Genomic DNA, 21,671 nt, shown 5'->3' on the forward strand with positions numbered 1-21,671 from the left:
ATCTGGTTTGTTTGGGTTCTATAATCGAAACACTGTTTCAACTCCAGCTCTGAGATCCCAGCTGGCTGAAAGCAGGTTTCTGGGGTTTTGTTTAGCTTCTATATTTGTAACAATGTTTCAAACTGCAAGCTCAGAGGCCGGCAAGGCAGGCGGGGAACATTGGCTTCCTCCATCACTGAAGCAAGCAAGCCTCCTGTTAGCTTCAAGCTGCCTGGCTGCCGGCCGCCATCTTGGCTGGCAGTTAATTTGCATATCGCCCTGATTAGTCAATGGTAAGGGTAGGGGAGGTACAGCTAATTACCATGTTTCTCTTTTATTAGATAGGATTAAAACTACATAGTCTAAAACCACATGCTGTACTTATAACATATATACAACTAAATTTCGAATTTAGATACTTACAGGCTGTAAGCCCATCCACATTGGGAGGGAGATAAGCTGCTGTACTTGACTTCGTATCAAGTCTACTTCCTGTTTAAAGCATAAATTAAACAAGTTTATAAACGCTTGAGCATTTTAACCTAAGTCTTCACATATGCAACATACCGTCTTTTTAAATTCTTGCGGGGGGGGGAATGCGACCAATATTTTTAAATTAATGACACTGTAATATTAAGAAGTTCAATATTTTGTTTTAAAAGGTACTGTTAATCCTCATTATTTGCACAATCTGTATTTGTGAATTCACCTACTTGCAAAAATGTATTTGTAACCAAAAAATGCAACATCCTGACACTTTCAGTCATTCATAAACAACACAGAGCAGTGAAGATGTGAGTTATCCAATATGCATGTTTCTAGCTCTGCCTTCTCGTTTCAGCTCTTCTATAAACATGTGTCCTTTTCCTGGTCCATTTAGTGCTACTTCTTCACATTTTTGTGCCCTTTTAGTGTGGTTTTGCTATTTAAAATGGCCCCAACCACATGGTTGAAGTGTTGTCTAGTGTTCCTAGGCTCAAGAAGGCTGTGACGTGCCTTACAGAGAAAATGAGTTATATCAGATTTGTTCAGATGTAAGTCATGAGCCATTTGCAATGAATTCAACGTTAATGAGTCAACAATATATATTACATAAGGTGTGTTTAAACAGAAACATATAAAACAAGGTTATGTAGTGACTGGTTAATGAAAATGTGACCAGAGGGGCTTGCTGAACCTAACCCTATATTTCCCCTGAGGAGCAATGGCTCAGGTTGAGCTAATTCGGTGTTCACAGAAACTTTAAAGAACATAACTACCTCAGATCATGAGAACTGACCATACATTGAAAAAATATAGAACATTTCAATAAGTTGGCTTTAAGTTAATTAAACCTAGCACCAAACTAATACTAATTAAATCTCATTTCTGTTCAGTTTTTGATAAGGAATCACATCTATTTATATTTGCTTTGTTCGGTTCAATAAATATTAATGATGTGAAAATGACATTAAAAGGGGGCATTATAAATCTATTTTTTATGCCTTTACAAGATCCATGTGAGATAGTACATGGTAACAGGTAATAACCATCCCTCTATCAACATTCAGTCTCCAGGACAGGAAACAACCCCATGCATTCTCCTGCAGGGGTCTAAGTGCACATCAATTCAGAAGCACTTATCTTTAAATAAATAGGCATATACATTCAGATAACCACAGGAGGGAAGCACAAATAAAATATTTATTATTGTAAATATTTAATTTTTTACAAGATAATCTTATGAAGGGTTAGAAATGTATCATATACAACCCAAGAGATTTTCAAAGATCATCCACAAGTGCCCCTACTCAGTCAACTCAAAACGAGCCTCCTGCTGACCTGCCAGCCTGTGGTGCAGTATGACTGAGAGTAACAAAGGTGCTTCTGTCTGTAGCTATAGCACAGATCTCATCACTCAAAAGTCCTATTAACCAGACTCTCTGCTGCTCTACCTTAGAGAATTTCAGTTCTCATTATCATTTTTCTTAGAGTCTAATAGAAAAAAAGAGCGAGCAAGTCCAAATCTATGAAAAAGCAAACATCTTCTAAAATGGTTAAGAAGTGGCTGAAATAATTAAGCTGTTAGCATTATCCTCATTGCACACTGCTGTGAATGAAGAGTTGCTACAGAGGTAAGATCATCTACAGTCAACTTAAAAGAACAAAAAAACTTGAAAGTTCCCCAAAAGTAAAGTCAAATTACCAAACTATTGAAGCAGTGATCAAGAAAAAGCAATAAGACTGTCTGTTCATGGAGTGAAAATTCACCATCAGTTTCAGCCAATGCTGCTTTCAAGATGCACTTGAAAAAGAATGGGAAGTGGTCTGGCTTCTTCTTGAAAGTCTGAGAAGAGAAAAATAAAAATTCATTTTGAAATAGCTTGCTCACCTCTTTTTCTTCCTTAAACAAGCACTGGTAGACTTTTTAGGAGTCTACTTAAAAAAACAAATAATTACCAAAAGATTATTTGCTTACTTATAATTAACTAGAGGCCCAGTGCAAGGATTCGTGCCCTCTCACAATCTGGGACCGCTTGGAGGATGTCGGACTGCCAGTTTTGAGAGATGTAGTAGTGCACGAAGCTGCAGGTGGCCAGAGAGGAGCCCAAGCCCGACAGGGTGCTGCGCCACTCCAGCTCATCCCAACCCCCTGCGCCTGCTGCCACTGAACCCGGCGTCTGGCACCTATTGGTCAGCTGAGCGGCGCTCCTGCTGTGGGAGCACACTGATCACCAAGGGGCAGCTCCTGCGTTGAGCGTCTGCCCCCTGGTGGTCAGCGCACATCATAGCGACCAGTCAAACGGTCGACCGTGCTTAGGGTTTTATATATATAGGTGGTAGGTAGTATAGGTTTCTGGACTACTGAGAGTTGCAGAAATCTTTGGCTAATACAATAATGGCTTTAATTTCTTTATCTTTTCTTCTGTGGATTATGCCTGTAACTACTTAGGCTTTATTGTTTCAGTAAGGATCTGAAGTGGTTTAAATCTTCTGATTTAAAGAAAAGAAACAGCATCTTCAGCAAAAATTATAGTGCTCCCACTTTAATTAATCTCAAGGACACCCTCTCCTTTTTTATATTCCCTCTTTACTCTTGACATGTAAATAATGTTTTTTTAAAAAGTATGAATAATGTAAAAATATTCAATTCTCTCTTTGATCTACCTCTCTATTCAGTTTCTGCCACATCTCTCTCCTTTCATAGACAAGTGCTCCAAATGTACGGTCCACACTAGTTGTTTTCATTCACTTCTCTAAAACAACTTCCACCCACAGCAGCCCCCTGAAACTGCTACACTGTCAAGTCCAAAGGACTCTTACCCACCCTCAACTCATGTTCAATGTGCTGCAGGCTCCTCTTCCCTTTTTCCCTTATGCGGCAGTGGTTACCTAGAGTTCTAGCCTCACACTTCTTCTACCCCCGCCCCCCCATGCCACACTACCAAATGCTAATGATTCCAAATACACATCTTCTGTCCAGATTTCTCACTTTAATTCTAATCTTACATTCCTCTGTAGTGATATCTTACATTCCAAAGGCAATTTAAACTTGATAAATCCAAAACTCAATTCAACAATTTTGTGCCCTCCAAAGTATTCATCAATCAATCCCCTTTTACCTATTTGGTAAATGGCATTATCTTTTCTATTCAGTTGACCAAGCCTGGAAGGTTATTGAAAATATTACCCTCCTCTAATGCTACAGTGATTATCAAGTCCAATGTATTCTACTTTCTAAATCTCTGTGTAACCTCTTAATCTGCATTGCCATTTCTCTATTTCAAACCACCAAAGTGGTCTTTATAATATGCAAACTGATCCGGTCATTCTCTCACTCAAAAGATTTCCCCTCTTCTTTCCTAAGGTAGTCTGAAGCAACTTCAAGAAATCCCTAAGATCTCTCAATAAGACACAAGGCCCATATTTTACTTTGGGCTCTAATCTGCCATAGATGGTAGTCACTTCATGAATATTTGACAAAAGAAACCATGCTTTTATTTTAAAGAGTCTAACACCTTTTCACTTTGGAGATAAACCCTCAAAAGAGATGACAAGAATCCATTCCTTTTTTTCATTTAAAAAAGAATGACTGAAAGGGAAGAAACTCATTTTGGGGTGGCCAAAGGAAACCTAGATTTTGAACCTCTACTGACCAAGCCTCTATTATATTAAGCACAAAGAGAAAATGTCAGTCTATTAGAAGATTCAAAACAATAAAACGGATCCCAAACCAGAGACAAAGAGAAAACTGAAATTACAATATAAACATCTGTCTTGACTTTGGAAACACTATTTTATACACGTGAAACTACAGTTGTGAAATAAGGCACTGCAAAATATTAGCTCATTGAGCATTATCTATCTGCACTAATTAATATAAACTTCACTTTATCTGATGTAAAAGTCTTTATAATCCATGTCATTCTTTTTTTTAAGCACAAAGCAGAAAAATAATTCCACATTCATAATTTTTTAATTAATAGTAAATTAGTTTGAAGGAAGTATTGAAACCAAATGAAATCTAGTATTATTTTTTAATATATCTATTCTTTCTCTCAACATTTAGTTTATTACTGGGTAAAATTCTGTTCTGAAAATATTATTTAGTACTGGTAAAAAGTTCTGCTACTTTGCAATGGCTTTAAGTGAACACAGTATGAAGTAACTTAAATCTGTTACCTCCCATGCAGGGACATTTTCTCTGAACTTCTCATTCACCATACAACAGATGGACATTAAATAGGCCTTGCTGGACACTTCCGGAGAATAATTCATCCAAAGGTAATTTTCAAGGTACTGGCTGTGAAGAGTGAAAAGGCATAGGATATTTCTTTAGTTATGGACATTTGTAATGTCATTCACCTAAAAAGTATATTATTTACAACTTTCTGAGAATATTCTGAATTTCTATTTGTAATTTGAGAAACATTCACAAATTTACTTGTAATCTAGGTCACTGCTACTTACTACAAACTTATGTATAGCAAATGCAGCTTTGGAGAGTGAGAGTCTTATATTTCAAATAGGAAGACATCAAAGATTACTGACATGGAATTATCACCACGAGAACATTAGGTCTGCCTTTACCTAAGTCTCTTTGTAGGGCAATAAATAAAAATATCTGACAAATGCCAGTTTTAAAACAAAATGATATGATGGGCAGTTTCAGAGAGAAATGTAATTGAGAATTAACATTGACTCCTATCAGAACCAAGTGACTTCCTAAGAAAGATACTTAACAATCAAGAGTCTTTGTAATATTTAATTTATGAGGTATTCAACATAAGTCAGTTTTCAAGATAACTGGCATTTTCCCCTCAAGATGCCAAAATTCTTATTTTAAGACCGTGGTGAAGTATTCTTAATCAAATTACAGGTTTCTAATTTCCAAAACATAACTTAGTCATTTCTTATTCAGGGTAGTTATAAGCATCAATTACTGTACTGGGCTGTACTCTAAAGCAGCGGTCGCCAACCTTTCGGACCTCACGGACCACCGGTTGGCAACCGCTGCTCTAAAGCACTAATTTTTAAAAAGCAGGATCTGTTGTTCCTACTTTAAATTATTCCACATGCATAATGTTTTAATCACTTAAACCTGCATGTGCACGTGTGCACACACACACAGACAATTAAGTGTTTTAGATTCTGCTATGCACTATAATTTTTCTATTACTTCTATGCTTCAAAGATCTGCTCATATTAGTATTTCCATGAATCTATCTTTAGCAATCCTTCTTGCTTAATTTGTGAGAACCTAGGAAGCTGGATAAGGAATATTTTACTCAAAATAATGGTCAAGGCTTCAAGTTAGAAACTAAAGTGCTCTTTCATAAATAAAATGCATGAAGAATCATTTCATTCCTTTCTTACAAATTTAAATTCTTTATTTCTGAATTATGTCCATTAGAATTTCTGTTAGCAATAGTCTGTTAATGTGTCTGAAATTTCTTTATTTCATGACAGTTTATCTGGTTATAGAATTCTTTCTAGATTGATAGGTTTTTTTCCTGTTTACTAATCTTACTCTATTATCTTCTCTATCATTACAATTGAGAATTTTATATTCAATCTATTTTCCTTCTTCCTCTTTGAGTAATCTGTCTTTTTATTGAGAAGATTTTAAGATCTTCACTCTTTCTTTGCTGCTCTGCAGTTACTCTGTTCACAATTTGCATTGTCACATAGAAATTATATAAAAGTCCCTGAAAAGTAACCAGTTTTTCAGTTATTTATTAAAAATCGTTCACTGTCATTGGTGCCTGCCATTTGTTCTGTTGCTTTCTCCTTCGGTTCCTGCAATGCTTTGGTATCTGATATTTGTCAGGACCATAGAATTCTGGTTTTATCCTAATTGTATACCAGCATCCTCTTGATTTTTTTCCTGTCTTCTTGAAAGATGATAGGATGGAAAGGGCATTATTAACCTAAGGGCCAGATGAGTCCAATTCCTAGCCTCAGTATGTTCCTCTATAAAATAAGGAAGATCTTATTGGGTTTACTTAGTAACCTCAGTATGCTTTCTAGTCTTAACATTAAGTCTAAAATATTATAAAATTGTGGAGGGAATGTCAGATATCTCTCTTTATTATTTTTTTAATAGAAGTATTTCATTTTATATGAATAACCATGCTGTAGTTACAGGGTATCTCTCCAAAGGCAGGTCCAATTAAGTATTGAATACTTAAATGAGATCAAGTATTCAATAACAACACATTTCTTAGGCTATAGTAGGTAGTCAACTTACTAGTTAATTCATAACTATAAACTTTAATTTCTCTCTGTAAAACTGGTAAGAACACCTACTTCCTGCCATTTGTTTGTGAGGGTTAAATCAGTGTTGTGTAAGTAGTAACAGTTGTTAAAAGAGAGACTCTGACCTCCGATGCAGACTAAACCTCAATGCAGCGTAGAGAAGTAGAAAAATGAGTTCTGGCATCCCAACTCTGCCAATTACTTGACTGCATTATCTTCAACAAATTACTTTATCTCTCTGATCTCAGGTTCTTCCTCCACTAAATGTAAAGTATAATACTGAATTTGCAGGGTCGCTATGAGAGCTCTGTATGTAAAATATTTAACATTGTGCCTATCTAGTACAAGACAAGTATTCAATAAATGGTAAATATTACTATCATAAACAACAACTCTGGCTTTTATTTTCAGCCTACAGGCCATACCTGGTTGAAATATAACCTAATTTACCTTCATGATCTAAAAATTGTACATTCTCTTTAGTTTGAAATATTTATAAGTGGCTAGGTCAGAACAAGGCTGCCTTGGTAACAGCAACTTAGCTTGGAAGGGGAAAAAAATGGCTATAGAATGAACTCCAGTTTACTTAGGCTGATGACTAGTTGAACCGAGTAAGAGTTCAGAAATTGCTCAGCACACACTATCTTAATTATTGAGAAACAATTCAAAATACTAGTTATAATGACAATGTAGCATCATCTTTCAAAACAAAGGATTTCATATACATATTGCAAAATAAGCAAATCACAATACAAATCTTCAAAAATTTAAGAATTATTTTCTTAACCACTCATAGAAATGTATAAAAAATTTATCTAAATGTTAAATCATACTGTCATATTTAACTTCATCAAAGTAAAGACTTTTAACTCACCTAAATTCCAAGAGCATTATCTTTCTGATGGCAAACCTAAAATTATAAAAATAAATAATAAAAATATTTAAATAGAAAATATAAACATTTCTGATTTATCAGTGTAGATGTATTTTGGAATCTTGTTTTAATTGACTCACACATCACAATAATCATAATTAGATATGCATTGATAAAAGCTAATTTTGCTTTTAGATTTTTTGGTCTGTGTTTTGTTTCAGAGTAGTTTATTTTTAAAAACTGCCAAAGAACAGTAACAAGTTCCCATGTAAGAAACACAATCAACACCATGACATACCAGGATATAACAGAGATTCACAGCCAAATAATTCTAATCAAAACACAAATGTTCGTTAATATTCATAATATTGGATTGAAATTGCCAAATGCTTGCATGTTTCAATTTCTTAAAAATGACCAACACTCGTTCATTTAATATTAAAATAGAAACAAGAGACACATGTATATATCACCATGTCTGGGAATCAGACTTTTCACATGCTTTGTAGTCTTAACATTAAGCCTAAAATATTACAAAACTGTGGAGGGAATATCAGATATCTCTCTTTATTATTTTTTTAATACAAGTATTTCATTTTATATGACTAAACCATGCTGTAATTCAGGGTATTTCTCCAAAGGCAGGTCCAAAGGTCCACTAATTTAGTTTTATCATTTTGTATATTAGAAACAAAGTAACCAGGCCAGGACTCTGCCACTGGAAAATAGCCTCTGGCTTTAAAAATTAAATGAATTATCTATATATATAAAACCCTAACACGCAAATAGGCCGAACGATGGAACAACCAAACAACCGGTCACTATGACATGCACTGACCACCAGGGGGTGCGCACGGAACATGGCGGGTGACAGCAGCAGGCAGCAGAGCTCAGAACATGGTGGCCAGGCCGCGGCGGGATGGTGGAGCAGGTGAGCGGGGGCCCCAGACCAAGGTGGGGCGCCAGTCGCTGTCATCGGGGCAAGCCTGTGGTGGTTACTGAAAATTCTTTGCTCCCGCACACCGCGGTCCCGTCCGGCGCTCACACCTGCTGCCAGCACTGGCCCCGCTTGCATCTGCTGCAGGCGCCAGCACTGCCATGAGCAGCAGCTGCCGGCCTTGATTGCCCCTCAGAGCTTCTCCACCTCCCCCTGCTCCTCGGGGGCAATGGGGGCTGGCAGCTGCTGCTTGCACCCGCTGCTGGCGACAGCCCCACTCGCATCCACAGCTGGCGCCAGAGCCACCACTCGCACCTGCTGCTGGCAGAGAGGGGACGGCTGTGGTGGGAGGGGCTGGGCAGGGGCGTGGAGGATGTGCTAAGACCCTCCCTGTGCCCACCGTAGCCTTGTGACCCACAGTCCTTTCATGGTGCACAAATTCATACATGGGGCCCCTAGTGAATATATAATATCCTAAGAGACCATTACCCTGTCAAAATCTTATTCCACCAATTTCTGATCTCTTAAATAGTTTCTCTAAGTAAGCAATGTCATAGAACTTTAGTGAGAAAGAGATGAGGGTTTTTACTGTGTAAAAGCACCAAGATAGAACACTGCCAACGTACTGGCTGCCAGAGCCAGTCAGTCCACTGAGAGATACAGCCACTTATATGACACCCTCTAGATCTCCAGCTGCAGACATTTCCCTTTAATTGCAGATTGGACAACAGAACTCACAAAGTGCCACTCTGCACATAACTGCAGCCTCCTGTGGGATCGGGCCTAAACCGGCAGTCAGACATCCCCCCGAGGGGTCCCAGATTGGAGAGGGTGCAGGCCGAGCTGAGGGGTCCCCCCCCCCGCCCCCGTGCACAAATTTTGTGCACCAGACCTCTAGTAAGATATATTTTATATCTTACAAAATGGGTCTAGGCCTAGACATCATGTCAGAAGCCATTTAAAGATAAGAATGAAAAGCTAAAAGTAACAATAACAAATATAAATGATTGTTAAGTAAAAAACAATAATTGTGTGCAAAAGAAGCCAGGTACAAAAGATTACATACTGTGTGATTCTATTTACTTGTAGTTCAAAAACAAGCAAAACTGAACTATAGTGTTCATTTTGCATATTTACGTATTAAAATGGTAAAGGAAAGGGGCATGCAAGGGTTTCTGGGATGCTGACAATTTTCCTTTCGTTTTTACCGTGGTGGTGGTTATGAATTATAATAATTCAGAAAATTATACATTTGTTTTATGCTCTTTCCTATTATATTTCATAGTAAAGGGATTAAAACATTTTAAATAAAAATAAATGTAAACACTGTCAAAGTAAATTGTTCTACAACTCCCTTTTTTTCAGTATAAAAACCACTTGGATGAACTCCTAACAGGATTAATAATCATAGCGAAGTGTGCTGGTTCAGCATCCTAAAGGGCAGTGAACCCTGTCCTAGTTAAGAACAGAGTCTGAATAGAGTCAGAGTCAAGAATTTAATACCTGGCTTTGCCTGTAACTACTAGGAAACGACCTGGGCTGGTTACTTGACCTCTTGGTACCTCCTTTTCCTCACTCATAAAATGAGAATAATGTGACTATCATAGGGTTATTGTCAGGATAAACAAGCTACTACTGTATATGCAAGATGCTCAGAATAGAATCTGACAGATAGTAAGCACGCAAGAAGTAATAATTATTTTTAATACTGTAAAATCACACAAAAATATGTTAAGACAAGCTTGCCAATTTGATAATGGATAGCAAATTTGATAATGGAGTTGTAAGCACAAGTTTCCACACTAATCCAAGCCATCATTATCTTGAACCCAACTACTATAATATTCCCCTAACCAATTTCCTGCCTCTTATCCCTTCCAAATTCGCCTTTAAAAATATTACCATTGTGCTTACAACTCTTCACTGGCTTCCCCTTACTCCTCAAAAATTCTTTAACAAGGTCTCTGGTCCTGCCTATGTCTGCAGGCTCACCAAGCAATTGAAACGAAATAACTAGTCTCTTATTTTGGCATTACCATGGTTCTGCTTTACAGTATTTAGCAAAATTTACTTCATAAAACTCAACACATGAAAAATATCAAATCTGAGATTTTATAAGGTTTGTGACATTCAGAACATAGATGCTTCTATTTCAAATTTAGTCAATTATCTTTTTAAAATACGCACTGGGAATTTACAGGTGCAGATATGGAAATATACCCAAGACACATTGTTTTTGGTGTTGGTTCTTTTTGGCATGATGCTGAATGGTATGTAGAATATAAATTTTTTCTTGTTTAAGAAAAATCTGGAGTGGAAGTAGACTGGAACATATATACTGACAAATAAATAAACTGAAGGTTAAGGGATAGGAACAAACATTTATTTATATTTACCCCTTCTGTATATTGCTCAAAGAATTTTATTATATATAAAATACATATTTTATTATTTTATATTTAACTATTATGTACGTTTTACTTTTAAAATTTTTTAAATAAATGTTTAAAAGATTAATCAGAAAATAAGAAAGTTAGTACTAGTTGAATTGAAATAAATAATTTTCATATTTACTCTCCCTCACATTCCTTCAAAAACAAAATAAACCCTATGACTCTTAAGCAGCTAGATTAAAGTTTTCTAGCCACCATTTCCCTGATGACCAAATCAAAAAAAGAAAAGAAAATTCTAATTATGATCACATTCAGTTAAGAAGTTAGGGTAAGACCCAAGTTAGTCCCATCTAATCCCTATATATGAAAATTAAACTCATTCCTACCTTGATTTGACAATCTCTTTTTCATATATATCTTCAATGACCTGTTATTAAAAATATAAAAAATGTTTACTATATCAAACAACATTTTTTCAGACCCTAAATAGTTTTCAATTACTGAGAATTACACAAAATATTTTGGTTTAGAAAAGCCATAAAATATTATTGCCATTGAAATAATACTTAAGAAATTTTTCATAATCCCATCACTTTCTTCAAAATGTAGTAACAGAAAGCAAAATAGTAGGAAAACATAAATAATAAAAAGAGCCCTAGAAAGAATCATTACAATTACGTGTTCAAACTTAAGTGTCCTTTGATGGGTGATTGGACTAAAAATGTGATTCGGCCCATGTTTCTCAGTGAGTGTTGGCTCCACACTGAAGTATCAAGGGTCTGATTCCCAGTCAAGGGCAGGTACTCGGGTCGCAGGTTTGATGCCTGGCACAGTTGGGGCACGTGTAGGAGGCAACCAATTGATGTGTCTTTCTCACATCAATGTTTCTCTCTCTCTCTCTTGCCCCGCCCCCCCCCCCTTCCACTCTCTCTAAAAATCAATGAAAAAATATCCTCAGGTGAGGATTAACAAAAACAAAAAACAAAACAAAAAAATGTGGTACGGCCCTGGCTGGATGGCTCAATTGGTTGGAGCATTGTTCCATATACCAAAAAGGTTTGTGGGTTCGATTCCTGGTCAGGACACATACCAAAGTTGCAAGTTCAATCCCCAGTTGGGCGTGTATGGAAGGAAACAGATCGATGTTTCCCTCTCACATTGATGGTTCTCTCTCTCGCCCTTCCTAAAATCAATAAAAACATATCCTGGGTGAGGATTTTTTAAAAAAAAGCGATACATACATATATATGTAAATACTACGCTTCGATAAGAAAGATGAAATACTTCCATTTATGACAACATGGATGGATTTCGAGAATATCATGGTAAGCCAAATAAGTCAGTCAGAAAAAGACAAAAACCATATGATTTCACTCATATGTGGGATATAAAACAGAAAGCAACAAATGAACAAAGAATACAAACAAACAAAAAACTCACAGACACAGACAACACAGTATGGTGGTTAACACAGGATAGGGGGTGGTAGTAAAATGTAAAGGGGGTCAAATATAAGGTGACAGAAGAAGATATGACTTTGGGTGATGGACACGCAATGCAATATATACATCATATATTACAGAAATATACACTTGAAAGTTATATAACATTATTAACAAATGTCATCCCAATAAATTTAATTTAAAAACAATTTATTTGTATTATTTCTAGGGAAAATAAAAGTTTATAAGATCAGGATCTTTTTAAAACTTAATTTTAAAGTACATAAATATTAACAGACTCAGTCTAATGTAAACTGTGCTTTCAAAAGTCAGAAAGAAAGAAAATTAAAAATGTAAAGATATAATGGAAGCAAATGCTATTTGTTACACAGTTTTCCAAATACATAATGATAAAGCCTCAGAATTTCTATTTTTTTAGGTTAGGATAGGCAGAATGGTGTAATACTTAAGAATTTAGGCTCTGGAGTTGGAAGCCTGGTTCAAACCACCCATCTCCACTGCTGATGGCTAGGACACAAAAAAGATATAATACAAAGTACCCCATGGGGTTGCTGTAAATAAGACAACACATGCAAGGAATTTAGTACAAATCCTGGCACATGGTGAGCCTTTAATAGTTATCAGTAGAAGTAATAGTAGCACTAGTGATAACTGGAAAAAAAAAAAAATTCCTACTGGAATTTCTTGGCTGGTTTTGCTCAGTGGATAGAGCATCGGACTGCAGACTTAAGGGTTCCAGGTTTGATTCCAGTCAGAGGCACATACCCAGGTTGCAGGCTTGATCCTCAGTGGGGGGCATGAGAGGGGCAGCCAATCAGTGATTCTCTCTCATCACTGATGTTTCTATCTCTCTCTCCCTCTCCCTTCCTCTCTGAAATCAATAAAAATATTTAAAAATTTTTGTTTTACTTCCTACTGTAAAATTATGAAGTGCTTTAACATGGTATAATATATTATTATTTTATGGTAACTGTAATGTCTTTTAACTGCTCAGAGTATATTTGTTAAATAAATGTGGGTGGTGGAGGGAGACAATGAGGCAAGCAAGTCTTATTCAATTTATATGAGATTTTCTGTTATTGCTTTTCTTTTTATCAAAATTCAAATCATATAATAAATTGAAGGTCATAATCTTCCTTAAATATCAACCCGTAATAAAGTTCTTCTAAATAGGCAAATGTAAGTTCATCTGGAATTATTACTTGTGTTAACTAAAACAATCTGGATATAAATTTAATTTCTAAAAAAAAACCCAACAACCTAAATATAATTAGGTTAAACTCAATCTAGTAGTGTCATCAAGATGTTTTTGTTATTAATAAAAAATGTTCCTAGGAACCCCCATACCCAACATATAGAAACACAAACACGTATACAAACAGCATATAATAAGAGAAAGCAACCTTCTTGATAATTAAGAATAACTAATATATGCCATATATATTAATATCTTCCTAATGAATAAAACGGGGTTGGTGACAAAACAAAATATATTTAAAATATTTAAGCTTAAATAATGTCAGAAATTTTGGGTTAAGTTGGACTAAGGGCACCTTAAACAACACAATTCAACTTATAATGGCAAAGCCTAAAACCAAGTCTTCATTACATGTTAAACGGCATGTAAAAGGTCAGCCCTATTTCATTTAAAGACCTCTCTTTAAGAACCTATTTCAATGAGAGTTAATTCTACATTTAGGAATTTTTTCCTTTCATTTATTCTAAATTGCATCAACTGCATCATAAGTCCATTCCTTTCCTTATTGACTATTACTGGTCTTTAGTCATCTATCTTCTACATTAAATTCCCACTTCCTCCACCATTATTAACGATCTTTATCTTAGTTCACCAACCTAAAAATAAAAACAATAGATTCTATTCTAAATAAACTGGCAAAAAGTTGTAGGAAAATTTCTGCATTTTTACAAAGATTTTCATTACATTGTCATTTATAATAATGATAACTTTAAAACAATCTATGCATCTTAAACAGGAAAATCCACATACATTTTTTTAAAGCTTAAAGAAAATTCAACAAAATGATAGTAGAGGTTATCGCTGAGTAGTAATTTTTATTTTCTTTATGTGTGCCTTCCATATTTTCCAAATTTTCTAATATGAATATTAGTTTGATAATTAGAAAACTATAGTTTTAACTTTTAAAAGTATGTTGCAAACTCAAAATGCTTACCTTTATATCAAAAGGTGATTTTTTCTTGATATGGGGAGCCCAGTATTTACATGCCAACTGCAAAAGTAAACAGTAAGTCAGACTGATACCATAGACTGACACTGAGATCTCTCACTGACAAGCTGTATCTTAACAGGGCACTACTGACACTGCGGGGCAGAGCAATTCCACCTTCTAAGGGTCTATATGGGCTTGCAGGCCAGTTCACAGCCTTTGCCACAAACCACTAAATGCCATTAGTGCCCTGCACTGCAACCTACCACTGTGTTTTAAAAAAACATAACATACTTTTTAACCACCCATAGAGAAACAACAGAGCAAAGTGAACAACCTTAGTCAAGCATCTTCAGCACAGAGATAGGGAGAGCCAGGTCTAGAAAGATTAAGTGAGCTGCCCAATAGTACAATGAGTTAACAGTTGAACCAGTACTGAAAACCAGAATCAAAATCTTTGGGAATATTAATTTATAAAATAAACCTTTAAATTATTAGTACAAACCCATCCCATACACACCTAAACAAAACCTTAAAAAAATTGTAGTCTATCAGTGGGTTATTATAGAGAATAAGAGTTGGTAGGTTAAAAAACAAAAAACAACAACAAAAAAGAGTTGGTAGGTTATATTTCAGCATATGAGGTTTTACCTAGAAATTGTGAATTGTAATATATTTACAATGTATCCAGTTACTTAGATGAATTGTATAAGAAACAACATGGTCTTACTGAGATACTGCTGTGGGTTTTTTTTTGAAAAAGAACCTAAGCCACAATCTCTTGAAAAATAGAAAACTTTGGCAATGACAAAGACTCAGGATATTTCTAAAACAGTTCTATGCTGGAGGCACTCAAATTATAGCTGATGAATGGATGAATGACATAAAATCTGAAATGTTACCTCTTCTATGAGGCCTTCTTCAACCCTACCTGATGGTGACCAACTGAGTCTTCGTTCTCTTCATTTTATAAATAACTCTATTATAGTCTTGTCTTTCTGTATTATTAATTATTTGCTTGCTTATCTATCTTTCCTGCCCACTTAATTGGAACACTTAAGAGATGGGACCTATGTCTTCTTTGCTACTACGGCTAAGTTTCTATCACAGTTGACACACTTAAAGGGCCTCCCAAGCAGGGAGAACACTGAGCCTGAGAAAGTCTCAAAAACATTACAGTCATACCCCACTCATACGACACTTTGCCAAATTATCAATCACCTTCCAACCCAAAAGAAAACACTTTAGCCCCGATTATTCTGTGGTATTCTCACTTCCTCCTTCTGCTCCCTATCCGCATCACAAAACTCAGCCATCTTTTCCTAACATCATGCCATTAAAAGAACTGAATCTAGCCCGGCCTGTGTGGTTCAGTGGTTGAGCTTCGACCTATGAACCAGGAGATCATGGTTCAGTTCCTAGTCAGGGCACATGCCGGGGTTGTGGTCAATCCCCAGTAGGGTCATACAGAAGGCAGCTTATCAATGATTCTCATCACTGATGTTTCCATGTCACTCTCACTCTCCCTTCCTCTCTGAAATCAATAAAAAAAATATATATTTTTTTAAAAAGAGAACTGAACGTGATCTGTTTTCTTGGATTTAGGGACTTCCAAATAAACATGTAAATCCTATCATCTGATCCAAACTGTTTACTGTACGTCTCTACTTCATTAAAGATCGAGCAAACATTTATTAAGCATCTATCATGGCTTTTTTTTTTCTGAGTTTCTCCTTTCCCTTGGGGTCTAACCTGTGACCTCTCAGACATCTCTACCTCCAGGAACATACTGCCCTTCCCCACACTCTCTAGTCTCATGTAAAATAGGAATTCTTCCAATTCTCCACTTAGTATAGCTATGACAGCACAGATTGTTAAAAATAAATCTTGAAAGATATAAAATAAGTAAAACTATAGTGGCATAAAAAAGTAAGGTCAAAGTTTAGATATCTAATCTTAAAACTAAATTTTAACCTCTACATCTCATTCATTCAAAAATAATTTAAAAGCACCTTCTCTGGTCAGGTTTTGGGGGTTAGGGGGGAGGAAGTGGTGGAGCAGGACCACCTAATGTCCTCTCTACCGAGAACACCTATTTCCCCACCTTCCTATTAATGTTTTAGACTCCATCTCTAATGGCACTTTCTCAATGAGAAAATTCTTCCCTTAGACAAGTGTAATCATTTTAAATTTTATTCTCAAAGCACTTCCCTCACATCACTCTTCTGGCATTTATCACACTGAATTCTGATGACTTCTTTAAGTCTCTTAGTCTCCATCCACAGACTGTGAACTCCCTGAAGACAAGGATCACAGATGATGAATCTTTGCAGCCTAAGAGCCCAAAACAGTTATCTGCCAAATGGTAAGCATTAATGTTTGCTATCATGGCCCAAGACTGCTGAGAATGATCATTCCTCTCATCACATCTTAATGCGCCAGTATGTTCATTCATTAATTCATTCCCTCATTCTTTCAGCAAATACATACCCATCACACAATGTGTCCTAATACAACGCTAGGCGCTGGCACTGCAAGGGGAGTAAAGCAGACATGGTCCCTACCTCAGTTCTCACAATCTACAGCAGGATACGGTACATAGTATATGTTTACAAACAACATTCTGTAGGACATCTCAGTCAATCCTACAGTTTTAAGTACCATCTTGAATTAATAACTTCAAAATTAATATTCAAACCCAGAACTTGCCAACATGTTCTTGATTCCCACATTCAACAGCCTTGTCAACACTTTCAATGGAATGTCTACAGGCATCTCATACTTACCATGGCCAAAACAGAAATCTTGACATTCTCCACTAAACCTTCTCTTTTCCCAGCCTTCCTCATTACAGTAAATGTCCAAATCGTTCGCCCAATTGTTCAAATTATGTTCAGTTTGTCTCTTCTTCCATCCCTCCACAAACCTACTGCCTCTAGTTTCAGAGCATATCAGTCTACTTCAATCTTTAATAGTAAAGGTGATCATCATTATCTGGACCAAACGGTAACCCTATTACTACTTTTGCTCTCCTACCCCTATTCCATTAATTAATGTGGCACATTAGCCACAGTGATCTTTCCAATAAATTACTCACTGGATTGCAATTAAAATCTGTATTTAGAATAAAATCCAAACTTTGTACCTCAGCCTCCAAAACTGTATATGATCTGGTCCCTACACATTTTCTGTCCTCATCTCAAACCATTCTCCCTCTTACTTCTTACGTTTGTGATCCTGGCTTTCTTTACCTTCACACGGTAAGACCATTTGACTTGCTATTTCTTGGACTGTTTTCTGCTCTTCCCAAGACTATATCTCTTTTTCTTTTTTGCACTCAGGGCTTAGCTCAAACGTCACCTCAGAGAGGACTTTCCTGCCTTCCATACCTCACCGCAGTCCCTGTCACAACATCTTGTTTCATTTTCCTGATAGCACTTACCACTGTCTGAAACTATACTGTTCATTTGGCCGGCTCCTGCCTCTAAAATATAAGCTCCATTAGAGAAGGAAACTAAGAAACGACTTTTACAACAAAAAATGCAGGTATATGAAAAATGGAAGATCAAATCTAGTCTCAATTGTCAGTAAACGCCTCTCCAAAGTAATGAAGATGAACTATAGTGAATTAGCCATATAAAGGAAGGGAGGTGGGAGGGAGAGGATTCCAAGCAGAGGGAACAATGACCAAAGGCCAGGAGGTTAAAATTGCAAGGCACATTCCAATAAGTGCAGCTCAGTATGACCACAGCAGAGATAGAAAGGGAGAGGACAGGGAGAGGAAAACGAATATAAGCACAGGCCAGGTTACACAATACTCTGAACATTTCGGTTCTTTTCCTAAAGACACAACTCTTTAAAGATCTGAAGAAGGTAAGTAATATGGCCAGGTCTGCACTTGTGTAAAATCACCCCCACAGCAGTAGGAAGAACGGGCGGAGGAGAGCAAGAGGAAAGACAAGGCAGGTTAGGATGCCCAGGTACAGGCAGCAATCAATGGCAACCTGGGTTCGGGTAGAGACATGTGGCGAAGCAGACAGATTTAAGAGCTTATTTCGAATGTAGCCCTGCGGGGTTAAGGGAAAGGGAGGACTCAAAACGACTACAAGGCTTCTGCCCCGGCAAACCCGCTGAGACGGGGGCCAGGAAGCAGGCGGGGCGGTAACCTCTGCACCGCACTATCTGCACTCCTATCCGGCACACAGCGCAACGCATGAGGATTAGGAACGTTTCCGAGGGCTGCAGGCTTGTGCTTCCCTATTCAAAGCCAACCGCGGTTCACAATGCAACACAGCCAACAGGTTCCAAATCAACGCGCGCAGGCCGCAGGGCGCTGACACAGATGCGCCTGTTCGGCACGGGTTCTCGTCGCTCCATTCAAAAGCCAGGTTACTCTACGCCCGAGAAACAGCCCAGTCCCTTCCCAACCACCAGCTCAACATCACCTCCCTAAGACCCTCCCTGCCAGTCTCAGGGAGACCAGGGTGTTCCCTCTCCCGCGGACCCATCGCTCCTACGACAGACTCTACGACTACGAAGCTCGCACGGTAACTTTCTGCTCATGCCCGACTTCCCCAGAAGGAGACTCTGCAGGGCGGGAAGGCCTCCTGCCCCATGGCAACCCCAGCACCCAGCGCGTCCTCCTCCCTCACACACGCCGTGCTCGCCCCTTCGCACCTGGGTCACGAACTCCGCGTTGATCTGGGACACCGTAGGGGCCACGATTTTCTTGGGCTGAGCTGGAGCCGCCATGGCAGCACTCGCCCTCCGCTCCAGTGGGGAAGAAAGGACCGCTCCGAGCAACGGCGAGCCCGATGCACTTCCCCAGGGAGCGGCTGGGGCTGCACGCAGGGCAAGCACCTCCGGCCCGGAAATCCTCAGCCTTCACAGTCCCGCGGGGAACGCGTCCAGCAGCCCCAACATTCCCCCGGAAGCGGTACGGCACTGAGCCGGAAGTCTCTGCAGGCGTTGGGTGTGACTAGAGAGGCAAGGCTTCGACCTCCTCCGCACGCGCCCCCTAGCGGCAAGCTCAGAGAAAACACCAGCCGGCCGGATTTTGAGGTCTCAGTGAGCAGCGCGTTAGCCAAGTAAAGATGGTGTTTGGTGAGGGTTTCTCTAGGTATGATTGCGGGGCGTGGGACGACTTAATGTTTCTTTCAGCTATAAAAAAGCAGTAGTGGAAAAACAGACCGAGAATGAAGGTCTTGGTTTTAACTGTTTTTAACAGACTCATGGATATCTAAGTTGACTACAATGAACTGCACATATTTAGAGTAAAATCTGATCCGTTTTCAGTCATACATCCGTGAAAGCATCACCGAAATGATAATAAACATATCTATTGCCCCTAAGTTTTCTCGTGCCCTTTTGCAATCCATGCCGATTGCCACTCGAACCCACCCATTCTCAGGCAATCACTGATCTACTTTCTGTCACTAGTTGTATAGATTGGTGGTTATTTTCATAGATTTTACATAAATGAAATAATATAGCATGCACCTTTTGTCTTTTTTTCACTCAGCATAATGATTTTGAGCATCACCCATGTCGATGCACGTATTAGTTTACTCCTTTTTATTTGCTGAGTAGTATTCTATTAAACGGGTTTATGGCAGTTTGTTAACCTACTCATCTGTGGATGAACATTTGGATTGTTTCCAGTTCTTGACTGTTATAAAGCTGCTATGAACATTTGTGTATATACATCTTACTATAAACATACATTTCTCTTAAGTAAATACCTAAGAATGAACAGGAAGGAAATTTTGAGAGTACATGCTGAATTGGCTTTGACCTCAACGTATTAGAAAGCAAACTCATTCCAAGAGTGAGTGAAAGGCTCTAAGTGAACATTCTCAGGCAATCACTGATCTGCTTTCTGTCGCTATAGTTGTATAGATTGGTGGTTATTTTCATAGATTTTACATAAATGAAATATAGCATGCACCTTTTGTCTTTTCACTCAGCATAATGATTTTGAGCTTCACCCATGTCGATGCACGTATTAGTAGTTTACTCCTTTTTATTGCTGAGTAGTATTCTATTAAACGGGTTTATGGCAGTTTAACCTACTCGTCTGTGGATGAACATTTGGATTGTTTCCAGTTCTTGACTGTAATAAAGCCGCTATGAACATTTGTGTATATACATCTTACTATAAACATACATTTTCATTTCTCTTAAGTAAATACCTAAGAATGAATGGGAAGGAAATTTTGAGAGTACATGCTGAATTGGCTTTGACCTCAACGTATTAGAAAGCAAACTCATTCCAAGAGTGAATGAAAGGCTCTAAGTGAAGTTATAGATTTAAGGAGAATGTTAAGAGTTTGCAACAATGGCTCCGTTCATTTCTTCCTTTGTACACTCAGTATATATTTGAGGATATCAAGGTGTTTTAAACTGTTGTGTATAAAACATAAAAAGTGCATTCCCTTTCTTTCCAGAAGCATGTAGTTTAGTTCAGTGGTTTTCAAAATGTAGTCTCAATACCGCAGCAACAGCTAACCTGTATAAATGCAAATTCTTAGGCCAAACCGACACTGAATCAGAAACTCTGAGGATGCGGTCAGCAATCTGTTTTTAATAAGCCCTCCAATTCCAGTGTATACTAAAGTTTGAAAACCACTGTTCAACAGTGACAATAGAATTATGAACAAAAGGCAGTGGGAGCACAGTGGATGAAATGCTGGGTAAAATCAGAAAGGCTTCCTATCACATGATCTCACTTATTTGTGGAATCTAATGAACAAAATAAATTGACCAACAAAATAAGACCCAAAGCAGGGAGGCATGGAAAAGAGGAAGGAGTATTTAAGCCTAAACTTCAAGAACGTATAGAAATTTGCTAATGCAAATACAAAGTATTACACGTTCCATATCCATTTAATAATATCGTACCACTTTTAAGTTTTATTTTCTTCTCTTAGTACTAATAGAATTCTTGCAGTTAGACCTGAAATTCTAAGCCCTTTTGATAATAGGAGAAATCTCAAGATAGGAATTAAATGTTACCTTTCCCTAAAGCTTCTGAAAAGCAAATATTGTGCATCATAAAACAGTCCTTGCAAATGTTATTTCTAACAAAGGATTCTTACAAGA

General features: G+C 37.6%; 1 protein-coding gene across 1 annotated transcript in view; it reads right to left on the reverse strand.

The window, feature by feature from the left end:
- The window catches only part of AQR (aquarius intron-binding spliceosomal factor), a 97,012-nt gene extending 77,517 nt beyond the window's left edge, over nt 1–19,495 (reverse strand). Inside the window, exons 1-7 of the mRNA XM_005885767.2 lie at nt 19,248–19,495; nt 14,577–14,633; nt 11,308–11,348; nt 7,592–7,627; nt 4,642–4,762; nt 2,165–2,305; nt 403–471 (exon numbers count right to left, since the gene is read on the reverse strand). Of these exons, the coding sequence (XP_005885829.1) occupies nt 403–471; nt 2,165–2,305; nt 4,642–4,762; nt 7,592–7,627; nt 11,308–11,348; nt 14,577–14,633; nt 19,248–19,322 (540 nt within the window). The 5' untranslated portion in view covers nt 19,323–19,495. The remainder of the gene's footprint in view (nt 1–402; nt 472–2,164; nt 2,306–4,641; nt 4,763–7,591; nt 7,628–11,307; nt 11,349–14,576; nt 14,634–19,247) is intronic.
- Nucleotides 19,496–21,671: the final 2,176 nt, after the last annotated feature.

Source organism: Myotis brandtii, unplaced genomic scaffold (genome assembly GCF_000412655.1).
Source record: "Myotis brandtii unplaced genomic scaffold, ASM41265v1 scaffold927, whole genome shotgun sequence".
Classification (NCBI taxonomy): domain Eukaryota; kingdom Metazoa; phylum Chordata; class Mammalia; order Chiroptera; family Vespertilionidae; genus Myotis; species Myotis brandtii.